At 54.2% G+C, this 19642-nt stretch overlaps 10 protein-coding genes across 10 annotated transcripts; 4 read left to right on the top strand and 6 right to left on the bottom strand.

The window, feature by feature from the left end:
* Positions 1 to 63: 63 nt before the first annotated feature.
* On the bottom strand, positions 64 to 2054 carry EI97DRAFT_418137 (small GTPase). Its single transcript, XM_033796947.1, has 4 exons — positions 1092 to 2054; positions 752 to 1044; positions 628 to 702; positions 64 to 574 (listed from the first exon to the last, which is right to left on the bottom strand). Exons 1-4 carry the CDS (start codon positions 1759 to 1761, stop codon positions 476 to 478), a joined length of 1137 nt encoding a protein of 378 aa, XP_033653871.1. The 5' UTR covers positions 1762 to 2054; the 3' UTR covers positions 64 to 475.
* A 196-nt stretch (positions 2055 to 2250) lies between these two features.
* EI97DRAFT_458273 (glutamate-rich WD repeat-containing protein-like protein 1) lies at positions 2251 to 3837 on the top strand (the record flags this gene model as incomplete). The annotated part of the gene is made up of 3 exons (XM_033800894.1): positions 2251 to 2449; positions 2507 to 3761; positions 3813 to 3837. The coding sequence occupies 3 exons, from the start codon at positions 2251 to 2253 to the stop codon at positions 3835 to 3837; spliced, it is 1479 nt and encodes a 492-aa protein (XP_033653870.1).
* A 157-nt stretch (positions 3838 to 3994) lies between these two features.
* Positions 3995 to 5081, top strand: EI97DRAFT_35867 (uncharacterized protein). The gene has a single exon (XM_033794926.1). The coding sequence runs from the start codon at positions 4187 to 4189 to the stop codon at positions 4913 to 4915; it is 729 nt and encodes a 242-aa protein (XP_033653869.1). The 5' UTR covers positions 3995 to 4186; the 3' UTR covers positions 4916 to 5081.
* Positions 5082 to 6192: 1111 nt separating this feature from the next.
* EI97DRAFT_377461 (RNA-binding domain-containing protein) lies at positions 6193 to 7385 on the bottom strand (the record flags this gene model as incomplete). Its single annotated transcript, XM_033795612.1, has 2 exons — positions 6193 to 7070; positions 7124 to 7385. 2 exons carry the CDS (start codon positions 7383 to 7385, stop codon positions 6193 to 6195), a joined length of 1140 nt encoding a protein of 379 aa, XP_033653868.1.
* A 231-nt stretch (positions 7386 to 7616) lies between these two features.
* EI97DRAFT_433166 (uncharacterized protein) lies at positions 7617 to 8375 on the top strand. The gene has a single exon (XM_033798336.1). The coding sequence runs from the start codon at positions 7686 to 7688 to the stop codon at positions 8112 to 8114; it is 429 nt and encodes a 142-aa protein (XP_033653867.1). The 5' UTR covers positions 7617 to 7685; the 3' UTR covers positions 8115 to 8375.
* Positions 8263 to 9775, bottom strand: EI97DRAFT_433165 (Triosephosphate isomerase). The gene is made up of 5 exons (XM_033798335.1): positions 9385 to 9775; positions 9246 to 9316; positions 8979 to 9187; positions 8737 to 8918; positions 8263 to 8686 (listed from the first exon to the last, which is right to left on the bottom strand). Exons 1-5 carry the CDS (start codon positions 9420 to 9422, stop codon positions 8440 to 8442), a joined length of 747 nt encoding a protein of 248 aa, XP_033653866.1. The 5' UTR covers positions 9423 to 9775; the 3' UTR covers positions 8263 to 8439.
* Positions 9776 to 10218: 443 nt separating this feature from the next.
* On the bottom strand, positions 10219 to 12280 carry EI97DRAFT_35658 (uncharacterized protein). Its single transcript, XM_033794904.1, has one exon. The coding sequence runs from the start codon at positions 12174 to 12176 to the stop codon at positions 10650 to 10652; it is 1527 nt and encodes a 508-aa protein (XP_033653865.1). The 5' UTR covers positions 12177 to 12280; the 3' UTR covers positions 10219 to 10649.
* Positions 12281 to 12391: 111 nt separating this feature from the next.
* On the bottom strand, positions 12392 to 13452 carry EI97DRAFT_433163 (uncharacterized protein). The gene has a single exon (XM_033798334.1). The coding sequence runs from the start codon at positions 13167 to 13169 to the stop codon at positions 12630 to 12632; it is 540 nt and encodes a 179-aa protein (XP_033653864.1). The 5' UTR covers positions 13170 to 13452; the 3' UTR covers positions 12392 to 12629.
* Positions 13453 to 14639: 1187 nt separating this feature from the next.
* On the bottom strand, positions 14640 to 15442 carry EI97DRAFT_433161 (uncharacterized protein). Its single transcript, XM_033798333.1, has 3 exons — positions 15308 to 15442; positions 15191 to 15260; positions 14640 to 15122 (listed from the first exon to the last, which is right to left on the bottom strand). Exons 1-3 carry the CDS (start codon positions 15313 to 15315, stop codon positions 14928 to 14930), a joined length of 273 nt encoding a protein of 90 aa, XP_033653863.1. The 5' UTR covers positions 15316 to 15442; the 3' UTR covers positions 14640 to 14927.
* A 415-nt stretch (positions 15443 to 15857) lies between these two features.
* EI97DRAFT_442293 (RhoGAP-domain-containing protein) lies at positions 15858 to 18591 on the top strand (the record flags this gene model as incomplete). The annotated part of the gene is made up of 3 exons (XM_033799754.1): positions 15858 to 16020; positions 16190 to 16336; positions 16385 to 18591. The coding sequence occupies 3 exons, from the start codon at positions 15858 to 15860 to the stop codon at positions 18589 to 18591; spliced, it is 2517 nt and encodes an 838-aa protein (XP_033653862.1).
* Positions 18592 to 19642: the final 1051 nt, after the last annotated feature.

The raw sequence follows: 19642 nt of genomic DNA, 5'->3' as shown, positions 1-19642 counted from the left end.
TTGGCAGACTGCGGCTAGAGTTGCCCCGCAGGCCGATGCACGTAGGCATGTGAAGACGGGTTTGCCCAGGAACTATGAACCGTTCGATACATGCAGAAGGGAATGTTTGGTGAAAGTAAGCCCACTTGTGGTGGCAGGTGGTGAATAAGACACTACAATATAACCGAGTACGTGCTCGTAGATGATGAATTACCTCTCCCTCATTCCAAACAGCACATGATACTGACGCAGATTCCAAGGATGGTTCGCCCGTGTCTGAGCATACCAGTGCTCATACAAGCTCATCCAGAACAAAGCCCAGATTCACAAACGCCATTTCCAATGAGCCGCCGAAAACACGTCGCCAAAGTTGCTCCAGTCGCCAAGCCATGCAACCCGAATAGTAACCACCGAATGCGAGTTCCCCCATTGTACCGTTGCAACTGATGCGTCCTTCTCTTTTTCTTTCTTCGCCTTTCGCCTCGAACGCAGGCGTCTAGACATTCTGATAGAGCAGGAGTGGTTCTCCAATGTTTTCGATCTCGGGAATTGTGCATTTGAGGTCGAAGGCTTTGGAGAGGACGATCTTGAAGATCTGCACTGTATTAATAAACTTTTATGTCTCAGAGATGAAAAGTTCAAGCATACCTTCTGCACGTTGATGCTGTGGCTGGTGCTGCTGAAGATGAGACTGGCCTTCATCGCCTTTGCGAACCGCTTAGCCTGTCTTATCGTTAGTCTCTAGCTTCGCATACTGCGGGTAACTCCGCACCTGATTCGAGATTTCCTCCTGCTCCTCCCGCGGGAAGTTGACAAAGTGGTCGTATTTGGTGCCGACGAGGAATGGGATCGCCGTCTTGTTGAAGCCGCGTCCTTGGCGATACCACTCCTTGATGGAGTTAAGCGTGCTCTTGCGGGTGAGGTCGAACATGAACAGGATGGCTACAGCATCATTGCAGACAAGTGGAAGCATGTTGACGAACTCGCGCTGGCCTCCAAGATCCCAGATGGAAAAGGTGATTTCGGTGTTGCGGATTGAGATGGTCTTCTCCATGAAGTTGACCCCTGGCCGAGTCAGTCCAGTGCCGCAAGCACGCATGTAGAGGGCATACCCAATGTCTGAATATAATCCTCGTCCCAGCTGCCCTCGACATACTTGACCATTAAGCTGGTCTTGCCGATCTGGGCATCGCCAACCATGCCCACTTTGATCACAACACTAGTGTTCTTGGTGGGGGCTTCCTGTTGAGGTTGCGAACTGCGCTGGTGTTGTTCCTGATATGCAGCACCATTCTCGGACTGTGCCCTGTAGCCCACTTGCGAGTTTGGGCGTGACTGTGACCGGCCCATCTGTGTTTCCTTGTAGTAACCATGCCGCGGAGGCGTGTCTGCGTCTGACGAGGTCGCGAAGCGTGAGCCGTAATGCGCATCAGCATGCGAATAGCGTGGGGAGTAGGTAGTGTCGGAGTAGGAGGTCTGGGGACGGTGATGGTGTTGCTCGGGCGCATAGCCATTGCTGGGCTGAAACTCGGGCAGCGGGCCAACAGTGGAAGCGGTAATGGTGGTGTTCATGCTGTCGTCCACCTCGACGGGCTGGTCTGTGTGTTTCTGTCCGTCCTGGCTCTCAATGGTCAAGTTCTCGACAGGCGGCATATCTTGACTCCCTGCCACGGCGGCGCTGTTGTTGGCAGGACTCTGCTCGTCGACCGCCGCAACTGTCACTTCCTCGATTGCTGCAGGCGCAGGTTCCTCGACGGGGAGCGGATCCTGCTGCATCTCCATACCGGCACGTGTATAGGGACTGTTGGCTCGACGGTGTTTATATGTTTGTGTGGGCGGGCGAATAGGCGTGGATGAGATGGACCAACTCGTCCAGTCGCGATGCCTTGTTGGACTAGGCACTGTGGAGGCCCCGCCGTGACGTGACGTGGGTTTGAAAGGATCGCGGACGCGTTCGATAGATCAAGCAGCGGCAAAACCGGAGCTCTGTTAAAACGACAGGCGGCGTGCAGGGAGCAAGCGAGCGTCGAGCGCTGGTGAGAGGGAAGGATGAATTGGGGATTATTATTTTGGGGGCTCCCCAAGGCAGCTGGCATGCAATTGGAGGGGCCGGGGCAACGCAGCGCAGCTGGCGACGAGGGGCTGGGATGCCGTGGGCGAGGCTGCGGAGGGGCGCTCGGACCACCGCCACGATAAAGTAGTCGAAGAATTATTTCTACTTGTAGACATCATTGCACTGGACTGTGCAACACGCAGACATTCCGGAACACAATGGCCAAGAGACCCGCAGACGCTTCCGAGCAGGAGTTGGAGGCCATCAAGAATGGCGACCGGCCCATGGAGCTCGACCAGGACGAGGTGGGCGAGTTTGAGGACGAGTTCGAGGATGAGTTCGAAAGTGAGGACGAGATATACGAGGCCGGCGTAGATGGACGACCAGACGATGAGCGGGAGGCAGAGGAAAGAGAACGTGAGTACAAGCATCTACCCTCAAGGCTACATGGGATTTACTGACTGTATGCCTCAGACGCCATGGAAGTGGATCAGGGCACCTTCATCCCCGGCCGGCATAAGCTCTCTGCGGGAGAGACACTCGCACCAGACCTGTCTACGTACGAGATGCTGCATACCCTAGAAGCACCCTGGCCGTGTCTTTCCTGCGACGTCATTCGCGACAACCTGGGCAACGACCGGAGGACGTATCCTGCCACTGTCTACGCGGTCGCCGGAACGCAGGCGGCGCGGGGTAGGGAGAAGGAGAACCAGATCATGGTCATGAAAATGAGCAGTCTGTCCAGGCAGGAGCGGGAGGATGACGAAGACGAGGAGGAGTCCGACGAAGAGGAGTCAGATCCGATACTGGAGACGAAATCAATACCCATGACCAGCTGCACGAACCGCATACGGGCATTCCAATCCCCTCAGGCGACCGCCGGAAGACCTCCAACCACGCTGACGGCAGCTATGACGGAGTCAGGCCAGGTTCTCATACACGACATAACACCCCATCTGACCGCTTTCGATGTGCCCGGTTCTGTCATCTCTCCCACGCAGAACAAGCCCGTCTCTACCATTCGCGCACACAAGAATGTCGAAGGTTTTGCGTTGGACTGGTCACCTATCATACCCGAAGGGAAACTCTTGACCGGCGACGTATCGGGCAAGATCTTTGCGACCACACGTACTCAGGGGGGAGGCTTCGTCACGGATACCACTCCCTTCACCGGGCACCAGGGCACAGTTGAGGAGCTTCAATGGTCGCCTACGGAGAAGCATGTCTTTGCTTCCGCCTCCAACGACGGCACAGTCAAGATCTGGGATGCGCGGTCAAAGTCTAGGAAACCCGCCGTGAGCGTACAGGTCTCCAAGACAGACGTGAATGTCTTGAGCTGGTCACACCAAACGGCACACCTCTTGGCTTCCGGCGCTGACGATGGCGAATGGGCTGTCTGGGACCTGCGACAATGGAAGCCTTCAACGTCCTTGAGCACAGAGAAGAAGCCGTCGCCCGTTGCGAACTTCAACTTCCATAAGGAACAGATCACTGCCGTCGAGTGGCATCCGACCGATGACAGTATCGTGCTTGTCTGCGCTGGTGACAACACCTTGACGCTATGGGATTTGGCGGTCGAACTGGACGACGAGGAGAGTCGGGATACGGCGGGCGTTCAAGATGTCCCTCCGCAGTTGTTGTTCGTGCATTACATGGAGCAGGTGAAGGAGGCGCATTGGCACCCGCAGATTCCAGGCACCATCCTGGCGACGGGTGGATCTGGATTTGGGTAAGTGGCTGGCGTCCGCATTCCGTGAGATTTTACTGACAACCAAATCAGGGTCTTCAAAACAATCAGCGTGTAGATATACCATTTTGGAAAATGAAAGCATTTCGCCAAGCCCACTCCAGCATTCCACCACCACCTCCTGTCGTCTTCTTTCAGACCTCATCGCTCTCGTGCAGTCACGTTACCTCAGCTTACAGATCCCAATCCGGACAACTGTTCGCAACAAAGAGCCCCCATTGTTTGTATATTGAGGAGCCACCACCCCTTGCATGTAACAAACCTTATCAAACTAACTTAGATATCTGTCATCCTCAGTCACATCCGCTTTCACTGTCTTACCACCATCGCTACCAGACCCTCGGAACGCCAGCAGCATCAGCACGGCCAGCTGCAGGACAAGAGAAGTGTCTCTCTTCCATCCACTCATGTTCACCACTGTTGCTCCAGATCCTACAACCTCACCGATGACGGTATCTCAGCATCTTTCCACCAGTCCCACGACCACCGTATTCTCGCATTCCACACGTCCCCACAGCAGTAACCCTCGCACCTCGCCTCCTTTCTCCACCATGACTACCTCCACCTCCACCGTAACAGCAATGACCCCAATCGTAGTCTCCACGAATGGCCCATCAGCACCGACAGTCAACTCGTCCCCACCGTCAATGGATATCCTCACGCCTGCACCCTCTTCAACGCCAGACGAGCACAACAGCAATAACCGTAAACCAAACACACCACTCCCAACCCCAGTCCCGACCTCAAAACCCATATCTACAACAGCAATTTCCCAAACCATCCCACTCATACCCCACGGCAACCTCACTTTAAAATCAATCGACACGACAAACACTCCCTACCCGCACTCGGACCTCCGCAGCACCCCACCGAAATGGCACGTTCGGCGGTGTCCGGTTTTGAATCCGAAGCGCTCGCTGTATAGACATGGAGATCCAGCTAGAGCCGGAACTGGGGCGAAACAGGGATTTTTCCGAGGGGAACCGAAGAACATAGACGAGCTTGATCATGAAGGAGAGGGAGTTGCTACCTTACCCATCTTCGAAGGGGACTACGGTGTAGACGACGTGAGGCAGAGCGTTGAAGTGGACATTCATGTCGATGCAGCTCATCCCGACAGCAATGAGTGGTTATGATATAGCTGGGAATACCAATATCGTTGCGAATACCCAGCCCAGCTTGGACGGAGGGATAGCGTTGGCCACAAGGAAGGGAAAATGGGGGTTTGGACGGGGAGGGTCGAGTGGCCCGAGAGCGGGATGAGGAGTAGTATTAAGCGGGAGGCGATGAGGGGAATTGGGGTGGGGGTTGCTGAGGGGGAGGAGGAGGAGGAGGAGGACGGGGATGAGGGGAGGAGAAAGAGGGTTAGGGTGAAGCGGTAAGGGGTGGGGTGTAATGGGGTTGATGGTGGTGAGTAGGGGGATGTAATAGCAGCGGATCTTTGTCTATCCAAGTTTCACCTCACAGTGCTTCTCTGAGCTCAGAAATCCGGCTCAGTGGCGGACTGTGCATCTTCTTTTCTATACCCTTCCACTCCTCCGGCATTACGACTTGAGGCCTGAATACACATGCCTTGATCCTCCCTCTCCATCATTAGTAGCCGCACACGTGCTGATGGCAGATCATTAACACATACATGCCGTTTTCATCTACATAAACTACATTCACTCGCGCATATACAGCCTAGCTACGGCACCATCTCTCCTCGCCTTTCCTAACAGACACCATACAACATAACACACGTACCACACTAATACATGCATTGCGAGAAAAGTTAAAAAAGCAAATCTCACGGCAAGATCATCAGTTCGGAACAAATCTCCTTACCTTCGATCTTACCTTGCCAAACTTACACGGAGAACACACACGATCTTTCAAATTACTATCCCCCTTCCAGCAGGCGCACAGCGCTTTTGACTCTGATACCTACCCACCAAACAGAAGAAGAGAAGATACTAAGGCGAATGCACTGTGCCTCGGATAGAATCACCCATGAAGGACGGGAAAAGAAAGTCACCTTTTGCGCTACCGCCCATCCCATCCCGCACAGCCCAGGACTCGTCTCAGCAGGAACTATTGTTATCGATCCAGAAGGCCATAATTGGAGAAGGCTGAATAAAAGTTTGCCTACCGGCGTGCTCGCAGGTTGACGAATCCGGTGGTTGGAAGATATAGCGCTGGAATAATACCGGGAGTTGATGTACAATGTTGCCGCGAATAGAGGAAGTCCAGAAGGCGGTTGGAGTGCCAAAGTCTTACCCTTGAGACATTTCCCGAAAGGTTTTGTTTCCTCAAACTTGTTGTTGTAAGGCTTACCCTTGCTGAGAGAAAGGGTTAGACGAACAGGGCGAAAAGGAGAAGTAACCTTTTGACAAACCCTAGACAAGAGGTACTGATGCAGCATGAGGTCCACTCAATACCTCCGTCGCCGGCGCGGATCATCGTAGCTGTCGCCTTCATATGCACGCTTCCTAGAGTCGCGGTCGTCGCGTCCGCCATACCCACCGTCGCGGTCTCGGTCACGATCACGGTCGCGGTCGGAAGTTCGGTCTCTGCTGCCCAAGGGCTCGGTGTTGGCGCCGCTGGATCCCCTGTTCCTATCTCCGTACCCACGGCCCTCGTCTCCATAGCGTCCTCCGCCTCCGCCGAAACCACCGTGTCCGCCTCGGCCACCTCCCCGGGGACCTGAAGGAGCACCATCAGGAGCAAATCCATTACCCTGGTACCCGATGCCGCTCCTCCCACCATACCCACCACCACCACCAGGCCGCGGGCCGCCAAATCCACCACGGAACCCACCACGGTCGCCGCCAAATCCACCACGCCCGCCACGGAAACCTCCACCAAACCCACCTCGGCCACCGAATCCTCCCGGACCTGCGGGTGGTCCCAAGGCTCCTGGCCCAGCCGGGCGAGCAGGGGGTCCTTTGGTGTAGCCTCGTCCACCGAGACCGCCACCAAAGCGCCGCGGTCGCCAGCCCTGGACAGTCCGACCGCGCTCAACGTCCACGCAGACGCGCCGATCCTTGATCTTGATACCATCTGTCTCCTTGTACGCGGACTTCATGTCTTTTTCGCGCTCAAAAACAATGAAAGCATACCCACGCTTACGCTTCTTCGGCGGCGCATCCGGCGGCGCCGTCTTGTCTTCCACGATGCGGATCCTCTCAATGGGGCCGTAGCGCCCAAACTCGCGCTCTAGGTCGTCCTCGGTGATATTGTAAGCTAGACGGGAGACGAAAAGGGTTTTGAAAGCGTCGCCTTTCGCGTTAGGATCCTCCTTAGGGTTCCCTATACGTCTTGTTCAGCTTCAATTGATTCGGGAGAGGGGAAAAAGTACGCACATTGCTTGACGCCTTCGGTCAGCAGCCACTTCTGCTTCTCCTCCTTCTCCAGCTTCTTTCGATCGCGAATCTGCAGCCAGCTATCCGATGGCACATATCCGTCATTGTCCTTGTATTCCCTCAATGCTTGCATGTACTGCCCAATGCCGCCGATGTTCGAAGTCTGCCGCGTCTCCGGTGGGTGGTCCATAGGCTCCATCCATCGCAGCGGCGGGCGCGGCGCGAACAGTGCCAGCAACGCTGGCGGGAGCTTGTCCGTCATAGTGAACGCGTGCCTGCCGAGCGCACGAGGTAGGGTTTGAGTCGATGTTAGTGGGAGGGTATTCGATGGGTGATGGAGCTGTGGTCAAAAGTGAAGTTGTTGCTTGAGCAGGGGAACTAAAGCTTGGCGAAGCGTTGCCTAACACGTGATAGCGCGGACTCGCAAAAGTTCGGGGAACGTCTGGGCATTGAAGGTGAACATCAAGAGCGTTTGTGAATTGCGGCCAGTCCACTACACTCGCTGTTCACCGTTCTTCAACATGCCTCTATCGGCCGTCCGGACGGTGGCCAAGAGCCAGGTATGTCCAGTCGATCCCGAACGGTTGCCCGCAGCACCCGCTCTAACACTCTTCAGAACGGCGTCGGCGCCTTCATCCTCCAATGCAAGCGGCTCGAATTCCATTACTGCGACTGGGCCGGCTCTTCGCGCGGTATGAACGCCTTCATCAAATCCTATCTCCCGCGATTCGCAAAGAACCATCCGCAAATCGAGATCGTTGTTTCGCCTAAGCCGCGCCAGCACCCTGTCATCGTGGGGCACTTCATCAACGGCAAGCAGCGGGAGGTTTGCGTCAAGAATATGAAGCCGGAGGGCGTGAGGGAACAGGTGGAGTTGTTGAGGGATGCAAGCGGGGAGAAGTTGAAGAGGACCACTAAGCCGGTCACGAGTATCAACGAGAGTGTGAGGGGTATATGGAGTCCATTCCATGGGGCGAAGGTGCAGATATAACGACAACGGAATGTGGATTTCTATTGGGATTAGATTTGGACATGATTGGGTGGTTTCAGGAAGGCTTCCTGGAAGAATGTTCGCTTGGGTCCATATTCATTGGAGGAGTGTACGAATATGTGTACGGGATACCACGGAAATCAAGAAAGGTTTAGGTTGGGTCAAGGGCGTATAAGTTGGCATCCAAATATCTATCAAAGATTTTGCCACATAGCCCAAGCTGTTTTAAAGATGCTCGCCATGGAAATATCCGTGTTGCCCTTAAAAAAACGATTGCGTCGTTTACTATCTCAAAAGAGTCGATTGATCATAAGCGGCCATGTATTCACGTCCTCCTGGCGTTGATGATGTCAACGAACGCCGGCTTCAAGCTAGCACCGCCAACAAGGAAGCCGTCAATATCGGGCTGCTTGGCCAGATCGCCGCAGTTCTTCTCGGTCACACTGCCCCCGTACAGGATCCTGGTCTTCTCGGCTGCCTCCGAAGAGACCTCGGCCTTGAGCCACGCGCGGATGGCGGCGTGGACTTCCTGTGCCTGCTCGGTCGTAGCGACCTTGCCGGTGCCAATGGCCCTATAGTGGTGTTAGACGGTACGAGACGATCCACGCAAGACGTAGCTCACCAGATGGGCTCATAGGCAATGACAATCTTTGACCAGTCCTTGACCTTGTCAGCGACAGCCTTGAGCTGTCTTGTTACCACCTCAATGGTCTTGCCAGCCTCGCGCTGCTCCAAGCTCTCACCGCAGCACAGGATGACGCCCAGTCCACCGTCAATCGCTGCCTTGGTTTTGCTGGCGACGAACTGTCCGTAGAGTCAGCCTCAACCTGCACCATATGAGTTCGAAGGATATGGATTGCGTACCTGGTCGTCCTCCTGGAGGATAACTCTCCTCTCGGAGTGTCCCAAAATCGTCCAGGTAATCCCGCTGTCCTTCAGCTGTTCTACCGAAATCTCGCCGGTGAAAGCGCCATTGGGCCTATCGAAAACGTTCTGTGCAGCAACTTCGATGCCCTTGGGGAGGTGCTCGCGGACAAGGAGGAGGTAGAGGGCAGGAGGCGCAATAACGACCTCTGTCGGCTTGTGTGAGCTGGGTGGACTTTTGCGACACGAGAAGCTGGGGTGACATACCGGTGTTGGGATCCAGATCTGCCTTGTTCAGGTTCTCGACGATGTCCTTGATGGACTTGATCGTGCCGTTCCTGTCGGTACCTGTTATTTAGCTGTCGAAGCTACGGCACCCCAGCTCAACAGTCGGCTTGTCACATACATCTTGAAGTTACCACCGACAAAGAATTGGCGACCCATTTTGACGGATAGAAAGGTTATACGGAGTGTAGATGTTGTAGATTCAGCAAAGGGTATCAAATGAAGATTGAGCAAAGAATTGCAAGTTGTCGTTGGGGAAGGGTTCTGTAGGAGTGGAGTTTGGCGGGGGAGGGGCAGTGTGACGAGTGACGAGCTGCGACCTTCGGCGAGCTTCGGACGTGGGTTCCACCGCTGCTGGGGAACGAATGAGAGGGAAAAAGCAAAAACAGATCGACTCGATAAACAAAAGTCCGTTCAGATCGTCTTACACAGTAGAGGAATATTCGAGAAGCCCAAGATCTCTCGGGATTCGACGCCAAAATGTGTACCGATCCGCATCCATACGGTACCTTTCGAGGAAACATGATGTCAACTCATCCTTAGTAACAGCAAGTTAATCCCCAGCTCTTGCGAGCCTACATATCGGACCTATAAAGGTCCGAAACATCAAATACCACTGATTTTCAAAGGGAGTACTTTTTAACTCTACTGCTTTTGACTCGACACAACCACCGCCTCTGCCAAAAAGGCATTATCAAGCGCTCCCACAACCGAGTTCCTACTAGCCAAACCAAGCTATTTAAGTCAGAACAACACCGTGATTTGGTCCGGATTACCCATTCAAATCCTAACTTGTACAGATTATATGGCTCTAGTGATGTGGTGCTGCTGCAATATCCACCTCGGCCAGACCGGGTTTGGGGTCACGACGACCTTACTACTGTCGACTTGCGCTTAACACGGGCAAAGCATTCCAGATGAGAGATGGTAGAGTTGGTAGTAGACGTTACAATCTTACTTGTGCGAGACTATGGGCGATTGAGAGGGATATCCACCTCCTGCGCCTAGTCGCGCTCTTCTACAAGTATATGAGAAGCTAGACGATAATGCTCGTGTTCGCGTTATGATAAGTATTGGATGAAAATGTCGCTCTTGAAACAGCGAAGTGCGGCGTAAAGTCGTGTGTAGTCGTGTGTAGTCGTGGTTAAATCAGTCGCTCATGTGGAGTAATCTACTGTGTCCTGAGAGGAACACCTTATCCTAGGCTCTGGCCCTCCAGCTCCAAGAGAGTCCAGAAACTTCTTCAAGCCGAGAACCTCAAGGAACTTGGACTTGGACGATGTGATCTCGAGAACAGCTCTCCGTCCTTTCCAAATGCCATCATCGCCGCCCCTGCATCACTGTAGCCCGAAACACCAACCATCAACCCCAACCCTGCATGAGCTCCTACAGAATCAAGTTATCCAAACTTGTATCCCTCCTCCAAATTCCCTTCCCGACCTTGTTCCAGCCCACACCAACCCGTTGGGTCAAGTGGGCCATCCACTCGGTGATTTCGGTTTCCATCCCTGGATCCCAGCAATCCCTCGCTTCGAGTTCCGCGCCATCTTCGAATGGGTGAACCTCCAGGAACCACATTAAGTGTCTCCTGTAACATTGTTCCCACTCGAGCCAGAGCGTCTGTGGTTGACACCGTCCGATGCGGCGTGCAATCGCCTCCGAGTTCTGCTCTGGCCCAGGCGCAAGCTGCACCTCGATTCTTCTCAACGCGCAATTCTGGACGTCGGTATACTTGTTCGCTGACACGAGCCACAGCTGGAAGTCGTCTGCCAGAGGAAAGACGGCGATGAATTGGAGGACTCTGAGGCAGGAGGCGGGAATTCCATATGCAGGCATGTACTGGATCCCTTGGTGCACGTGTTTTGGCGCTGCCTTAAGATGATATTCGTATGTGTGGTAGGCTGGTACGGAGGCGCCCTCGTTGAAGGAGAGGCGCGTCCAGCCTTTGTGTCCTAGGAGGTACCCGTCCCAGCCCTCATTGGATTTGTACATCTCCCTGGCTTCGTGGCCGGGGAAACGAAGAAGCATGTCATCGGAGGAGTGTGTCATGCCGAGTTCCAGGTATTGCATTTTCATCTCAAACGCCCATTCTTGCTCCCCGTGCTGGCGGCTGTGGATCAAGGATGCAATAGTTATAGGCGGCGCGGCGGTGACTACGCGGAGGGGGTCAAGGACTTCGAATATATTGAGCCAGAACTGCCTAATGGAGCACCCGACGTATGCGCTCCGCTCGGTGCATCTGCAATGGTCGCCAGTGACTTCAAGCTCGGTGATGAGAATAAGGCCATCTACCTTGCGACGGAGATTGTGCTTCTTGATGAATACGGCAAAATCGGTGAAGTCGGTGGGAAGTTGGGGCATGAGGGCGTGCGGAGGGGCGTCCTTGTGAGTGAGATATTTGTCTTGATCGTGCACCGGCACGTAAAGGCGAGAGTGATTAGCGGAAACGGAGGGCCGTGATTGATCGTGCCACTGACCGCGCAATGCTAGCCAAATGCGCCGCTCGTGCTCGTTGAGATGTTCATGGTATTTGTCCAGGTGTAGCAATAGCTTCTTGTCGCAACTTATAAGGCGGGAGAATGACTGTAGATGAAGCTTAACGAACTGAAAGAGGAAAGGAAGTATAAGAGCTCTGAGCCGTCTTGACACCTGTGACAGGGCTTTCAGAGTCGGATGCTCACTGTCGCCTTTGGCTATGTCCATACTCGGCTCCACTGTAAACTTTTTGAAGGACGGAGGGAGCTCGGTCAGGCATTCTTTAATTATTTGCACGAGGAGCTCGTTGGGCAGCCTGTCCAGACCCGGTGCGCGGCGGGGACCAACTTCTGATACACCATCATTCCCTACTATGCAATCCTCTCTTTTTCCATGAGTCGCTTCACCCTTCGCGAGATCGTCGCCTGTTTCCGACATGGATTGGATATCCACGATCTCTTCAGGAGAGTTGCAGAAGAGAAGAGAGTGCAAAAAGGAAGCTTTGGCTGTATCGACGGAAGTAAGATCTTCCCTTAGCACACTGCACAGTCAGCTCAGGAATGTCAAAGACGGCTCCGTCTGCCGAAGGGGGACACGCGGGAGGACTTAGATACAGGCGGCGTACACGCTAGGCCCCGAAGCTCCGATGTCTAGCCGTTATGATCCAGGTGTGATACACTTGATATACGTAGTGTGCCTCGTTAAGCGGAAGTACTCATCACCAGTGCGATACTTTGACTCAGTTGAGACAACTGTAAGCCGTGTTCACAAGTTATATGGAAGTTCCGACGGCACCCAGACTCATAACCGCTATGCAAAGCTCCTCGAGGTAGCCGTGCTAGTGGTTCGGAGCTGTGACGTCGAGTGTGGTTGGTAGTAGAGAGAACGCTTTTACAAGTCGGACCGAACAGCACCCTCTAGCCATGCAACACCCGCTTGAACCCCATCCACAATCCTCACCCGCTTTCCCTGGACCTCCCCGAGCTCTTCGACGCAGGCCTCTCGGACCATCTCATTCATCCCGGACATTCCTGCGCAGCCCAAACAGATAGCCCCAACGTGTCCCTTCTTGAGCAGTCTTTTGACAGCATCCTTCATCCTCTTCCGGACCTCCTCTGGCGGCGCGTCGTGCAAGTCCGTTGCATTCAGCCCTGTGGTTTCCACGCCCGCGAATCGTTTACTGGCCTCGGAGCCGGTGCCCAGGAAGTCGACGACGGCTTGTGAGAGAATCTTCTCCCACACCTTGCCTGTGGTGACGATTCCGAACTTCTCGTCCGGATGAGTAATTTGCAGGCTTGTGCCCACGCTGGCTTCAAATATCCCCGTGACGGCTTTTCGCGCGCCTTTGATGGCCTCCTGCTCTTTGAGTATAGGGACGAGGGGATGTTTCGAGTAGCAGGCGACCAAAAATCCGTCATACTGTCCTAGCATGGTTTCCAGGGCGGGGAGGCAATGCTTGACGCTCTCAGCGGCATCATCTTCGTCATTGATACTCTTGGGTCCGGACGGAGCCGTAAAGTACTCGTGCCTGGTCTATACGGTTGCTGTTAGTTTGCTATGTAAATCAGTGCGGCGGTGCTGAGTGACATTTGTGAAGTGGAGGTCGTCGACCAAAGGCTTGAGTGCATTGGTCATGGACTCGGTTGAGTTGGGATTCACAACGAGAATGGCACGTTCGCGCATTCTTTCTGACGGTCAGGTTGCGGCGGGTCCTGCAAGCGCTATGCTCCCGTAAATGCGTTGATTGAGGGGAAGACGTGGGCTGTACATGTAACGTGTTTCCGAACTACATTTAGCATCACACTACTTGTAGATTATCGATAAAATAGCCGGGGGAGATCAAGCGGGTACGTGTGACGTCATTGACACAACCGGAGATCCACAACCACTGTTTACTGTGTACTGTGTAGTACACTAGTTGCGCTCATCCCGGGTGTAAGTTCCGCTGAGATGTGTGGGCAGAGCCGTATGCGAGGGCAAAGAATATGAGAAGGGCTGAATAGGGATGGCCGAGGGCAGTCAGGTAGCGGTAACGCAGTCTGCACCAGCTTGACAGGGCCATGCGCAGCATCACGGAGACCATACAGTATATTGATATGAGCCATAAAGAGCAATGGACCGTAGGTTCATTAAGGTCAACTAGTTTCCCACTGCTTTATCCCGTCATAAGCATCTCGTACCCCAACCCAAACGCCTCTGAATCATTACCCCACAACCACAAACGCATTGTTGACCGACCCGAGTAGACGTAGAAGGCGTGAAATTCGTGAGTTCGATAATTCCTTAGCGGAAGCAGGAGAATCGGCCACATGAGATCCGGAAGGGTGCGCGACGCATGCCATGTCTGTCAACAACGACTCCTCCGCCTGCGAAGAGTTAGCCATGAGTATGAGACGATTACAGAGCTGGAGTTCTCAGCTGAGGGGAACTTGCCGGCATGGCGACCACCAAAGAACTTCGTCCACATGAGACCCATTGTGTGAATGTGAGAGTGGTGTTTGTGGTTTGATGGGATGAGAGATGCTAGTGCGTAGAATTCAGAGCTTATAACGCTTCGGCGGGATTGTGAGTGATGTTGGAGGTAACGTTCTGGGGCTGAACTTGGTTTAAGTAGCTGGCAGTTGTAATGATGCACAAGGGCAAGACACGCGAGAACCAAGGCCTCGCCAGGGCTGTTGCCCAGGTGGTGAATGGAAGGTCCGGCTGATTACGCCAGCCAAGCAGCGCAGACCACGAGTGCGTGCTGTGCCACATTTGCGGCGTCACATTTGCGGCGCCACATTTGTTGTCATGCACTGAAGTCAATATCGAAGAGGACCATGTTCATGTGAGGCCCTGAGTAGGAGAAGTTCTCCTGTACTGCCGTGGTCGCAGCAGTCTACATTTTGTGTAGCTGAAAAAGGCATCAACATCGGTATTACGCGGATGAAATCAATGTCGGCACTATTCTCCACATTTGAGGAGAACCGAGACATTAGAGGTTTATCTTACAATCCCGAGTACCATACTGGGGCCATATAATATACAGGGAGCGCTTCGATGTAGCGCGCCAATCCACATCTCAACAAGAGGTGCTCTCCCAGCCACCATGCAGAGAACCCTCGATACACCCATGTGTCTTTCAGTCCCAAATATGGTCGTTTGTTTATCAATCGTTCCGTTCCCAACTGCTCGTATTCTAACATTGCTTTACCGTCCGGGCAGAGCGCCCTGTTGCGCCATCGCAGCATTCTGCTCCTGGAACCGGTCACCCAGGCGCTGGGAGGCCTTCATGTGCTTGTCCACGCATCGCATAATGCAGCTCTCTTCACGGGAAGTCAGGGACTTGCTCTCGAAACCGTTGATGCAGTCGTCGAAACACCGTTGGACGAGGTTCGAGTACATCTACGATACTTTTGTTAGCTCGCTGGTTGTCATCGCAGCAGAAGAAAGGTCAGGGAGGGTGGCTATACATTCATGAATTCCTTCATCTGCTTCTTCTCCATGCGGTTTTGGAGCTCGCGCTGCTCGTTCGGCGTAAGGCTGCTGCTCGTTAGCATTGTTCGTTAGCATTGGGTCGTACCGCATACGCATCCATAGTGTGAAGATGAAAGGCAAGGTAGACTAGGGCAGGTAATAGGGGGTATATTTCGATAGTTCAACAGTAAATAAATGGTCAGATAATGGTATGGGGATTGGGGTTGCTCGGCGACTGGAGCTTCCAGAAATCCGGTCTGTCTGAGAGCAGCCACAGGGTCGGTCAGCCACAGAATGGAGCGCCTTGGCACCGCCAAGGTCCGCAGCGATCTATCCACCCAACTCCAGGTGCTGTCCTCCCCCAAGCCTTGCTCCTCCCACACCACTCATACGCATCCACCAGCTGTTCCGCTGCTCTCCAAGAACAGTCGGCTTCACGCTCATCCTTCTGCTCTGCAATCCCCACGTGTGGTATCCGCGACGCGACGGGAGCACTTTCCGCTACGAAGCGTGTTATAACGCGACATCTGAGGCTCTGGACCGCAACCGCCTGTCACATTGCGGGCACAGACTATCCTAGCACGACTCAGTGAGCCTCCACGGTCCTGTACGACTTGAGGATAAACATTCCGGAGGAGCTGCGGCAGTTCCCTCTTGCCCATCATGCCCTCCGCCTCGCAGGCGGCCCTCGTAAGCCGCCCTGCGCGCAACGGCGACCCACAGCCTGCTCCTCCCACCACAGAGTCCTCCTCAATAAAGCGCGACCTGACGTCCTGGTGGAGACAATTCGGGAAGCGCAGCACCGTAAAGAAGGACGAAGAGAAAGGTACCCAAGTTCCATATAAGCCCGTCTACAACCCCGTTACCCGCGGTCGTCCTGTCGATACATCCCAGTCGAGGGTCACGCGGTTCTTCAAACACCTCTTCAAGCTGGGTTGATACTACTCGCTCTTAACCACATCTAGAGCTGTGCTAACCTTATGTCCCTTCTACAGACCGTGGCATCTTCGGAGTACCGCTCAACACAAGCATCCCTTACGCCAATGTCGCCATTTCTCTGTTCAACGATGCCGGGGAAAGCTACATCTACGGCTATGTCCCCATTGTTGTCGCCAAATGTGGTGTCTTCCTCAAGGAAAAGGGTATGATAGTCCTGTCGTGACTGGAACTCTAGCTAACGTCCTCGTCAGCCACCGATGTGGAAGGTATCTTTCGCCTGGCTGGTTCTGAGAAGCGTATCAAGGAGCTCAAGGCGGCTTTCGATACACCCCCCAGGTTCGGGAAAGGCCTCGACTGGACGGGCTACACGGTCCACGACGCGGCGAACATATTACGACGCTACTTCAACATGCTCCCCGAACCCATCATCCCTCTGCAATTCTACGACACGTTCCGGCAACCTCTCATAAATCACCAGGCAGAAGCCGTGGGGCATATTGACGGGCAGGATCCATCCATCGGTGGCTTTGACCCGGATGCTGCTGTCCGCACATACCAGCGCCTCATCAAGGAGCTCCCTGCCCTCAATCGCCAGTTGCTTCTGTATATCCTCGACCTGCTTGCCGTATTCGCTGCCAAGTCCGATATCAACAAGATGACCACATCCAATTTGGCCTCCATCTTCCAGCCAGGCATAATCAGTCATCCAAAGCACGAAATGTCACCCCGAGATTACAGACTCAACCAGGACATACTGATCTTCTTGATCGACAACCAAGACCATTTCCTCATCGGCATGGAAGGCACGGCAGTTGATGAGGGGACGGTCAAGCATATTCAGAGCAGGCCCTCAGCCCCTCGGGAGGCAACACCCACCACCCCAGGTCGCACTTCTGGCCTTGGGCGATCTGCATCCGCTGCTTCAAGTGCTGCCGCAGAGAGTCTTCGCAAATATGGGGGAGTGCGCCGCAATGTGTCCACATCCTCAAAACATTCTCGTCTCTCTGGTGCTATTCCTAGTCCGACCGGTTCGCAGTTTGGCACGCCAACCACCTCGGGCGTCCATCGAAGTAACACGTTGCCTTCAAAACGCTCCCCTGCCATCCGGAGCACAGCATTTCAGCCACATGAGCCGGTCTCCCCTCCACCAGAGCTATTGCGCTCTCCTGTGACGCCAGCAAAACCCCCGGCTGCGCCGACCACCACACCAGTAACCAAGGAATCGGACCAGGCGGTTCAGCAACCCATCGCGTCGGAGAAACTGGACGTGGTCAAACGCGAGACGGGAGCGAAGGAGTCGCCTCGACCCACTCCCACCGACGTGCCTGGAGCCTATCCACTGCCCTCCCCAGATGTTGCGCCGCCGTCAAGCGAAGTCATCACGCCCACAGCGCCCGCAACGAATCCAGCTTCACAGAGTCTGATACCACCAGCATTGTCGAATCAGGGTGGCGGCAGTCCTTTGCACACCCCCAGTCGAGAGAGGTCCGAGTTCATGGAGGGGCCCCTCGATAGCGAAGCTGCCTCTGGAGCCTCGCCTGGGAGGAGGACGTTCACACAGATCCTGAGCAAGGTATCACCTTCAAGCGATGAGAAGAAAGAACACCGCAAGCCCAACAAACTTCAAAAGAAGCAGCGACTGCCAAGTAGTGCCAATCCCAGTGCACACAGTTCTACACAGTCGCTAACAGGAGCAGAAGGTCCGCCATCGCCACTGGGGCATCTCCCTGTTGCTGAGCAGACCCCGGCGACGAAAGACGTGCCCCTCGCTCACAATCACGATGCGAATTCGTCGCGGCATTCGGGCGCTACATTGAAGCCTAGCATGTCTCCTTCGGCTTCGGTGAGGACGCATTCGACTGCGACGGAATATTCGGAAGCGGAGCATGGGGAGAGTGGTCCAAAGGAGGAGAAGGAAGAGAGACGCAGGTTCTGGAAGGGCCATCGCCGAGGCGAAAGCAAGGCGACACCGTCGACCAGCCAAAATGATGTGTCCAACTCGGTGCCAGGTGCTGATAAGAGCATGAGCTCCTTTGGCAGCGGTTCTCGGGGAAACCGTCGGAGTCTTCAATTCGACACCAAGGAGACAAGCGAAGCGTCTCTCGTCCAGGCTTCACCGGACTCCAAAGAACACGAGAAAAAGGGGGGAATCAGCAACTGGTTCCGTCATAAACGCGCAAAGAGCCCTCCGGGGGATGTGTCCGAGGTGGGCGGCGCTCAACCACTCATACAGCCCTTTGGACAAGAGGCACCTCCTAGGGGAGGGAAGAGCATAGAAATTCCTCGGCCTGGGCCGGTCGAGACCGACAACAGCCATGTGCCCGAGGTCATGACGACGGCTCCAAGCCCGGACACGTCTGCAATACTTTCAGCTCCTGTTAATTCAGCCGGCGCTACTCAACCTTTGTTGGAGGCGTCGCAACCGACAGCTAAGTCGTCGGAGAAATCGAGCGTTTGAGCACCAGTTTTGATCATTGTGTATTCTTCAAAGAGAGCGTGCCGACTTCCTCAGCATCGTATTTGGACGCTTGCATTTAAGCATAGTCAGCGGGGATTCGGAGCAGCGGAGTGCTCGATTTCTGGGAAGGAGGATTTGAATCGTTTTAGATGGATTTGGACCGAGATTCAGGGGAGTCTTGGATGATTGGGATGTTATGGTATCATGGATGGGATGAGCAATGTCGGGCGCAGAGCCTTTTGGTTGTTTGGTTGTTGGATGGAGCGTGCCGGTTGATGCGTTGCTCGACGAAGGACGCTTCTCACGAATGAGGTTTTGGGTTTTTTTCTTCCCCGTCACGGTTGTTCAGATGGGTTTATTCGATTGTTTTCTGCTTTTTGGCTTCACCGTGGCTTTTTTCAAGCTTCTTGTTCTTTTTTGTTTTTAGCGGGAGGGTTTGGACTGCTTCTCAATGGAATGGGGTTGGGTGGGGTGAATGGAATGGGATGAATAGGATGGGACTCATGGGCAACGGATTGGATTAGCAATACGGAGAAATGCGAATGGTTCTCCAAGCCAGCGCCCTTTTATCATGAAAGGCGGATCTGGCTGTATGCTCTGTGTGGAAAGTATCAAATATCATGGGTGGAGTCGGTGTAAGCAGTTGTAGGGGAGGGCAAAGGTATAGATGGTCTGAGGAATGTTGTTGGGGAGTGGGGGTGAACATGTCCTTGTGGGTTTGTGCGCCATTTGTCCGCATAGGGGATGTTTTGAGAGTAGTGTCTTTGCACACAATTTCTGGTCGGCGATGATGTTATTGCGGCTCATGAGGGGTTGATTATTGGATGCTGGGCTTGAGATTCCCCTCTTGGTTCCCACTCTCACGCTCCGGACTACCACGTCAACGTTGATCTCCAGTGGCCAAGATGGCTTGCCAGAGATTCTAACTTTGGACCCCCTCGGATTCCAACCATTCACCATTGACCAGCCCACTTCCCACTTTGGACTAGCGGACCCAGCTGAGCCCAGGAGTGAAACCTGGAATCCGAGGATCGTCACCAAGCGATGCGAC

Source organism: Westerdykella ornata, assembly GCF_010094085.1.
Source record: "Westerdykella ornata strain CBS 379.55 unplaced genomic scaffold EI97scaffold_10, whole genome shotgun sequence".
In the NCBI taxonomy this organism is placed as follows: Eukaryota; Fungi; Ascomycota; class Dothideomycetes; order Pleosporales; family Sporormiaceae; genus Westerdykella; species Westerdykella ornata.
This window is presented reverse-complemented; position numbering and strand designations above follow the sequence as displayed.